This window comes from Austrofundulus limnaeus, unplaced genomic scaffold, assembly GCF_001266775.1.
Source record: "Austrofundulus limnaeus strain Quisiro unplaced genomic scaffold, Austrofundulus_limnaeus-1.0 Scaffold56, whole genome shotgun sequence".
Classification (NCBI taxonomy): Eukaryota; Metazoa; Chordata; class Actinopteri; order Cyprinodontiformes; family Rivulidae; genus Austrofundulus; species Austrofundulus limnaeus.
In genome coordinates, this window is record NW_013952458.1 from 2,347,219 (window position 1) to 2,356,064 (window position 8,846).

The 8,846-nt window shown below is 36.5% G+C and overlaps 2 protein-coding genes across 2 annotated transcripts; one reads left to right on the forward strand and one right to left on the reverse strand.

Moving 5' to 3' along the window:
* Positions 1 to 490: 490 nt before the first annotated feature.
* polr2k (RNA polymerase II, I and III subunit K) lies at positions 491 to 1,925 on the reverse strand. Its single transcript, XM_014009303.1, has 4 exons — positions 1,818 to 1,925; positions 1,548 to 1,614; positions 742 to 834; positions 491 to 617 (listed from the first exon to the last, which is right to left on the reverse strand). The coding sequence occupies exons 2-4, from the start codon at positions 1,606 to 1,608 to the stop codon at positions 595 to 597; spliced, it is 177 nt and encodes a 58-aa protein (XP_013864757.1). The 5' UTR covers positions 1,609 to 1,614; positions 1,818 to 1,925; the 3' UTR covers positions 491 to 594.
* A 274-nt stretch (positions 1,926 to 2,199) lies between these two features.
* Positions 2,200 to 8,552, forward strand: stk3 (serine/threonine kinase 3 (STE20 homolog, yeast)). Its single transcript, XM_014009304.1, has 11 exons — positions 2,200 to 2,397; positions 2,826 to 2,906; positions 3,020 to 3,148; positions 3,272 to 3,386; positions 3,497 to 3,661; positions 3,757 to 3,924; positions 4,020 to 4,157; positions 4,233 to 4,358; positions 4,444 to 4,642; positions 6,021 to 6,214; positions 6,287 to 8,552. Exons 1-11 carry the CDS (start codon positions 2,375 to 2,377, stop codon positions 6,443 to 6,445), a joined length of 1,497 nt encoding a protein of 498 aa, XP_013864758.1. The 5' UTR covers positions 2,200 to 2,374; the 3' UTR covers positions 6,446 to 8,552.
* The last annotated feature ends 294 nt before the right edge of the window (positions 8,553 to 8,846 follow it).

Here is an 8,846-nt window from a genome sequence, read left to right on the forward strand (position 1 = left end):
TTTACACCTTGCAGATTTGAATAAGATTTCTGATATATGAGATAGTATCTTATTTAAATGAGAGCTAAGTCATAATTATGAGATACAAGTTTTATTTATTTTTTTTATCAGGGTGGTGGAAAAGGACTTCCATATATATATAGAAAGTTCACAATTAAAAATAATTTTTCCTTATGTTTATTTTAAAAAATGCCTTAAAACAGGGGAAAAGAGCACTCAAAACTGATCATCTACAAATCTCAACTCAACACTTTTTTACACCTTGCAGATTTGAATAAGATTTCTGATTAATTTAAAAAGCTAAGTTTGTCAGAAAGTCAGAAAATATTAAAAAACGCAACAGTTATAAATGTTTGTTAATCCTGTCGAGTGTAAATGTTCCTCCCAGACAAAACTTTTATTGTTAAGCCCTAAAAACATAATAAAACTAGTCTCTATAGAAAAAAAAAACAAGTTATTTGTTGACACAAAAATGAAAACCTCTGAAAGMTGACGCTTCATTGTCTGTTTATTTACATGGTCAAACGCTACAAAAAAAAAACAAAAAAAACTAAAAAAACAGCTAAGGACAACAATCTGCAGCTTTCCTCCTTTTCACCGAGCATCAAAAACAACCACTGGGATCAAAAAGTCAAGGAAATGTACAGACAGTACCATAACTAATTAATTCAGATTAAACTAAAACGATAATCATGTAGGATGAATCTTCCTTTTGTTCAAACACACAGAGAAAAAGGATACATCTCTTTGTTCTTTTCTTGTACATGATTCTGTAGCCACACTCTCTGCATCTGATGGGGTCACGAGCTTTAATCTCATTTTCTGTGTGACATTCTGTAAAACAAAGAAACTTGTTACACAACATTTTAAATCACTATGCATTATATAAATAAAAAGTAATAGTTTTATGTCTAGCAGTAGCATACTACTGACCTTTAAGATTTTGCTTTCAATCTTTTAAATTTTGAAATGTTATTTAACTCCCCCAGACATTAACATTTCTATAAGTTTTTTTTTAAAACAAATACAAGTAAATTCTCCACTATAAATTTTGCATATGCAAATATTTTAAATTCCGCAAATAAAAATGTCATGATTCATCTAAAACCTGACTTTAAACTACAAATGTTAAAAACTTTTGGTATCAGCATCACTCACCTTTTGTCAAGGTGTTAAATTACAATACATTTACTTATTTGACATTAATATACCACCACAAAATACAATTACTTAAATAGACATTGAGTTATATGCGGAAATTACCGTGGAATAAAAATCAGAATGTATTGCATTCATTGTTTTCATTTTTTTAACAGTAGGTTTAATAATATTTTGTAAACATATTAAACAAATTGAATAKTACTTACAGTTATTGTATGCATATACATTGTGCATGTGTTTGTATTTTTGATGGCCATATTAATTTTTGTACAATAAGCCCAAAATACATTCTACCATATACGAACAAGTAAATTTAGGTTATACACATAATTTTCTTGTGAATTTTTCAGGTAACACAGATCACGTTGACTTGATATTTTGTTTACCTCCACAAATGTAGATCATAGGTTGCTGCTTGGGCGGCTGTAGGTCTTTCTGTGTATCCATTTTATCCTATAAAACGGAGAAGAAAGTGTTAAAGCTATCAAATAAAGTTCCTCTTTGAATAAAGTATCATTAGCATGATGGTAATAGTAGCAACCGACATTAGCCATAGCCTCGTCACTCGTATAAACCAAATAGTAAACGAACGGAGTACATAAGAAGTAGAATGAAAAAATAAGCATAACTCGAATGATTAGAATAATAAAACTCACCCTTTTTACTTTATTTGATAACCATTTACTGTTTCTCCACACTCAAAACACATCTATCCGTACATGCGTACGGCGTCTTCTTCTTTGGAGTTTAAGAGTTAGCGGAAGTTCTTCAGGTCAGAATACCGCCCCCTTCCGGTTTCCATATTCACTACCAATCCTCATAATTAAAATCTAACAGCTTTCAAAGTTTAGAAAATAATGCATTTTCATTAAAACGATAACCCCGCATTTTTACAAGTCAATATAATAATGTGAAGTCATATTTTTTTTTAGTTTATCCAACACAATTAGTCTGATGTAGTGTTAATTACCCCTCCGTCTCAATAGGGGGCGATGTTGCATCACCGAAACATAGACTTGAATATAAACTCCTTGCACCGAAACCACAAAAGCTGTCTGTCATCTGACGGACTCCCCCCCTTTCAGCTGGCCCTCCGGTAGTTTTTGACAACAACGACTCTGCCGACAATGTCCGCATCGTGACTGTCTCCGACAAAAACGTGCTCTTCTTTTTGTCATTGTTTGGTGTGCTTTTATTTTCGAGGTCGTGCGTAATGGAGCCGTCCGCGCCCAAAAGGTTTGTGAACACTTGAGTGCCTTAAAACCAGTCTGCTAAAAGGCTAATACAGGCGGTAGCTTGGGAAGCTAATGCTAAGCTAATTTAGTTGTCCCAAACTTTCCACAGAGAGAAACGACAAAACAGGACAACTTAACAACAAAACCTATATTAAAACTTCTAAATGGGTTTCTTTACTTTTTATAGTAGCTTTAGCTTTTATGGCTTTGTAGAGCATTTCCAGTGAATATATATATAGTTTATTGGTTGTAAGGTTAATTTTCTTGTTTAAATTAACAAGTCAGTTTCTTACTTAAAACAGTTAATTTTTGTTGAAGAAAATCTCCAGTCCTGAGGAGTACATGAAAATACCACTAATAAACTCAATATGTACAATACAGTTTTACATTAAAGGTAAATTGTAATAATCGCTGTATTCTGTTTTGCAGTAAGCTGAAAAAGCTGAGCGAGGACAGCTTAACCAAGCAGCCGGAGGAAGTGTTCGATGTTTTGGAGAAACTCGGTGAAGGGTAAGAATTTCTCTCCCACTATTAACAAACTTCCATTTTTCAAAGCTGACTCTAGTGTAATGGGCGTTTTTAGTGCTCACTTTAGTCGTTAAATGCATTTTGTGTGTGTTTAGTTCATATGGCAGCGTTTTTAAGGCCATTCACAAAGAGTCGGGGCAGGTGGTAGCCATCAAGCAGGTTCCTGTGGAGTCCGATCTGCAAGAAATCATCAAGGAGATCTCCATCATGCAGCAGTGTGACAGGTGACACAGCTTTCCTCAGTTCTTTGTCTGTAAATTCTGCTAAATATAAACACCAGTATGAGATCTTTGTTCTGCTGGCTCTGAAGGGTTATTCCTCATTTTGAGATTTGTTTCTCCTCATAGCCCTTATGTAGTAAAATACTACGGCAGCTACTTCAAGAATACAGACTTGTGGATCGTCATGGAGTACTGTGGAGCAGGCTCTGTTTCTGACATCATCAGGCTGCGAAACAAAACGGTGCGTCTTTATTGAAAGTTACAGTTGTGTGTGTGTGTGTGTCTTTGGCTCTTTTGCCAATCTCTGTTATTTTATTTATTTTTTATTTTTTGGTTTTGCCCTCACACCAGCTGACAGAAGATGAGATCGCCACCATCCTTAAATCGACACTGAAGGGGCTTGAATACCTTCACTTTATGAGAAAGATCCATCGCGACATCAAAGCAGGAAACATCCTTCTCAACACAGAGGGGCACGCCAAACTGGCAGACTTTGGAGTTGCAGGACAGTTAACGGTAGGACTGATATTTTTCTGATTATATCATTTAAAAAATGCTAATAAATGTTGACATTGTTCATGAAGATAATTGTGTGTATTTTCCTTCCAAAGGACACAATGGCAAAGCGAAACACTGTGATCGGTACCCCGTTCTGGATGGCCCCAGAGGTGATCCAGGAGATTGGTTACAACTGTGTGGCAGACATCTGGTCCCTGGGCATCACATCCATAGAAATGGCGGAGGGCAAACCTCCCTACGCTGACATCCATCCAATGAGGGTGTGTATTTTTGATATGGTGATGATTGAACACATTTGGTATTGATTTTATGACTAAAAATCACATTTTTTGTTGTTAATTCTGCTCTCCCACAGGCCATCTTTATGATCCCCACCAACCCTCCTCCCACATTCAGGAAGCCGGAGCTTTGGTCAGACGATTTCACCGACTTCGTCAAGAAGTGTTTGGTGAAGAACCCCGAGCAGAGAGCAACCGCCACACAGCTCCTACAGGTTGGCGCAAGAACATCTTATTAATTTTTATTGTTTTCTTTAAATACGTAATGCTGTTTTTCCACACGTTTAAAGCATCCGTTCATCAACCATGCCAAGCCAGTGACGATCCTGAGAGATCTGATCACTGAAGCCATGGAGATGAAGGCCAAGCGGCAGCAGGAGCAGCAGAGAGAGCTGGAGGAGGAAGACGACAACTCTGTAAGCGTGCTAAGATGTTAGCCGTGCAGTTCTACGAAAACAATCCACGCGGTGGTGAGATGTTTGTGCTGCGTGTGTTTGTTAGGAGGAGGAGACAGAGGTGGACTCTCACACCATGGTGAAGTCGGGAAGCGAGGGTCCTGGGACCATGCGGGCCACCAGCACCATGAGCGACGGGGCGCAGACCATGATTGAACACAGCACCATGCTGGAGTCTGACCTGGGGACTATGGTCATCAACAGYGACGATGAAAATGAGGAAGAGGATCAGGGATCAATGAGAAGTGAGCGCTTGTCTTTATTMTAAMATTTGTTCATGTTTTCATGTTGTTTTGAACCTGATGTAAAACAGCAGTTCAGCTCCRTTAGCGTTAGCTCAAAGTGGAGGAGTACAACCGTTAGCGTTAGCTCAAAGTGGAGGAGTACAACCRTTAGCGTTAGCTCAAAGTGGAGGAGTACAAACTGGAGTAGAGCTGCTTTACAAAGAGGAAGGAGTGTAAAAATATAACACACCATGTAATTATAAACACTGCTTGTGACTGCCGATGCAACGGACCATCTCTGACACGTCTGTCTATTTTCGTTTTCACTTCACTATAATGTGACTCTCTGTCTGCTGTGACCTTTTCTTTTTCCTGAGGCCAGAACAAGTGCGCTAACTGTGCAAAAAAACAGCTCAGAACTAGCTTACATTTGCAACTCTCTTTTTTTTTATATTCTAAGTGGATGATAGCAGTTACGACATTTCGATTCACATCTCGGTATTTGTGTTTGGTGTTAAAACAATATCAAGCTGAAAACTCAGCACTTAGTTATATTATTCATTAGAAGTTCATCTTCCATTAAAGGGAACATATCCACTTTTTAGCCATTRAATWCTTTTAGTTTCTCCCTGTGTAGACATCTTTATATTCTGTTTGRGTTATTATTTTTTAGACTGAAGGATTTCCTTTCAAAACTGGAATGAACTAGTTCTGATATTTATTTGATTGTCCCCACTGGTTACAAGAATGTAATTTCCCAAGGTGCCATTTTGCCCTGATATAAATCTCGTCTTTATTCTCGACACCATCATCTGATAAAGCAACATTTCATAACTGAGCAACTCTACCATGAATTTGACCGTTACTGTGTAATATGATCATTTTGAATGGATAAAGGTGGATCCTTTATTGTTGTTGTTGTTGTTGTTGTTGTTGTTGTTGTTGTTGTTATTGGCCGGCAGAACAAGAAAGGACATTTCAAGTATTTTTTTTTAGAAAATAGTCAAACAAATTCTTGTTTCTTTCAGCTAAAGTGAATGCAAAAAGAGGAAAAACAGACGGAAAACATTAAAACACAGACAAACATATTTTAAGAACAAGGCCAAAAATCCAATGCAGAGTTTAGATTAAAAAATGATCAAAGACAGAAAATAATTGAAAAGTTTTACAGTCAAACAGCTGATTTAAAATGATAAATTACACTAATGTTTCTGAGAGTTCAGCCTGGGGAATGAAGCTGTTTTACATTCTTGTTGCTCCTGATGTGATATGATCATTCAGGACTTCCTGAATCCTTTTTGTCATCATAAATTAAACACTTTGTGTAGCAGTGTTTCAGTCTGAATATATAACACTCTGTCCAGTAAGATGTCACRTTACCGCCTCTTCTCCTTCACAGGGCACCCCACCCCCCAGCAGCCCATCCGTCCATCCTTCATGGATTATTTTGATAAGCAGGACTCCAATAAGGCGGCCCAGCAGCAGGAGAACTACAACCACAACCAGCCCAAGGAGCAGCCCGGCTACCACATCCAGTCCAAAAATGTCTTCCCCGACAACTGGAAAGTTCCTCAGGACGGAGACTTTGACTTTGTGAGTGTCTGAGTGGAAACTGCAAACTGTCTGTGAGTCATTTCTCTGACTGCTGTTTGTGTTTCCCCACAGCTGAAGAACTTGGACTTTGAGGAGCTGCAGCTGCGCCTGACTGCCTTGGATCCCATGATGGAGCGGGAGATTGAGGAGCTCAGGCAGCGCTACACTGCTAAAAGGCAGCCCATCCTGGACGCCATGGATGCTAAGAAGAGACGACAGCAGAACTTCTGATCGTCCCCTCTCCTGGTTTGGGTTCTCTTAAACCAGCACGGAATGTAATGTCCCAGAGACTGAAAGGAAAACAAGACGGCCATATTTTTACTATTGGAAGCCCTGAACTGTCCCAACTTCTCACTGATCTCTGAATGAAGTTACACCTTTTCTTTCCTGAGTGGCGTTTATTCAGCTCCAGGACTTTTTCTTTCCATCTTTAAAATTTTTTCCTGTGAAGTTCATTTCCACCGAGCTCTTCTCAGATTGTGACCAWAAGGAGAAGCAGCTCAGCGGTCATCAGACTTCTGAAAGTATCTTAAAGAGTTTCCTCTTTTCTCAGCGGAGCGTCACGACTTGTCGTGCACGCACAGGGAGTCGACGTCGGCACATAAGGAAGTCGATCCTCCAGCAGAACCAGCCGCTAAAACGCAGCGGATTTAATGAAGTGAACTTTTTCACCCCCYTCTCTTTTCAGACTGTTCTCTTTAAATGTAAATATATTAGAGTTTGGAAATAACCTGCATCAAAGGTTCAKTCATGACCAAAGACAATCAAAATTATGTTGATACTGAGAATGCCTTAAAATATTTGAAGCCTAGTTTTCAAAATAAGCAATGTATTTAAGAAAAGAAAAGAAAAAAAAAACACTGGAGAGTTTTTTTTTAATCACTTGAAGAGGAGTTAAAGGAAAACGGTTTGTAAAAATGGACAAAATCATGTGGTGTGGTAAAGAACGGCTCGTGTGTTTTCACGTAAACACAAAACTTCTCAGTCTTTCCAATCCTTTATTTATTTTCCACGATAATGTTTGGGGGTTGTTACACAGAACTCAGTGCCTCTCCAAGTCACATTCACTCACTTTTCATGCATTAAACGTTTAAGCCAAGTAGTCCAGAGTTTTTGGATTTCATTTTAAAGGGATTGCACAGAATTGCATTACCAAATAGTAAAAAAATAATAAAGTGCTTACTTTAGTTTTGCATGACTAATTCTTTAAAAAAAAAAAAGAAAAAAAGTTCTCTGATCTAATTTAGGATGAGCTGTTTTTAGAAGTTAAGATTATTGKGTCCTAATGATCATATAAAAAGTTTTTCTTTTTTTTATTATTTCATAATCAAAGAGAAATCGCTGAAGTGTCATGCCTAAAACAAATCTGCTACATCAGCCACATTCAATTTTAATGTCAGACCTAAATTATTCTTTTTGTTGCAGTAAAAGATTTTCTTCAGTTTCCTTCAACTTGTAGGTTTTAGTGTTTAAATTTAATGAAGGTGGACTGCATTATAAGGGGGTTTCTGAGAATTTAAAACTGCAGCGCAGGTATAAAAACACTTTTTGCCTTTTAGGAAATTGTACAAAACATTACATTTCTTCCCCATAGGGGCCACTGAATCAAAATTTACTGTAAAATGCACAAAGTTTAGGTTGTTAGACCAATTTAATATCAATATTTGAAATACATGAGTTATTAGGGTTTATGTTTAGAAGGTTATTCGTTAATTGTGAGACTTAAGAAATACAAATTGGTATGGTTAGCTCAAATCTAAGTAGCTGTTAATTTATTAGAAGCTGTTGTGGCTTCAGATTAGTGTTAATCTTGGTGATTTTTTTAAATAATAAACTGACTCTTTTCCCTGTCTTAATATCAAGTTCAGACGCAGTTTCAATTACGTAATGTGTTTTACTTGTTTTTTTTTAATAAACAGTTTTGTTACATTGTCTCTTCACTCAAGAGAGTGAAGTTGTGTGAATCATTTTATTTTTATGTATTTCATAGACATCCACAGCTCCATGCAGGGTTAATATTATTATGCTGTTTAATACAATTCATCTGTTAAATGTGTTGCTTATACCTTTAGTGACACTGTACAGATGTGTTGATTTCTGTTTATAGACTATGCATGTTTGCTTTATAGTGGAATGCTGTTTAGTAACCGTACAGAAAATACAATTTAATATAGGAGATGGATTTTTCTTGCTTTTAATGAAAACTATTTGTAAAAAAAATAACGAAAAAATAAAATATACATATAAGAGGTGTTCAGCTTTTTGTTACTCTGATTTAAATACTTTTTATGCATTGTATGTTTCTCTTAAACACAAGTAATAAATGGTAAAAGTTAAATACAGCTGATTTAGTCTGGCTTTTTGTCTTATCTTTGACTTTCTAAAAGGAGTTTTGAACTTTGGAGCCAAGTTGCACTTTATTGTTAAAAAAAACATTTGTACCGTAACTGTTAAAAATGTGCGYATTTAAAATTCTTTAAAATGGTAATGTACAGAGTTTGTAGTTGTGCTCATAGGTCATTCTTTACGGTAGTTTGGTTGAAAAAAAATTTTTATTTTGGTTGAAAATATTAATTTTGATTGAAATTATTTTTTGTTTGGTTGAAAAAATTATTTTTGATTGAAATTATTT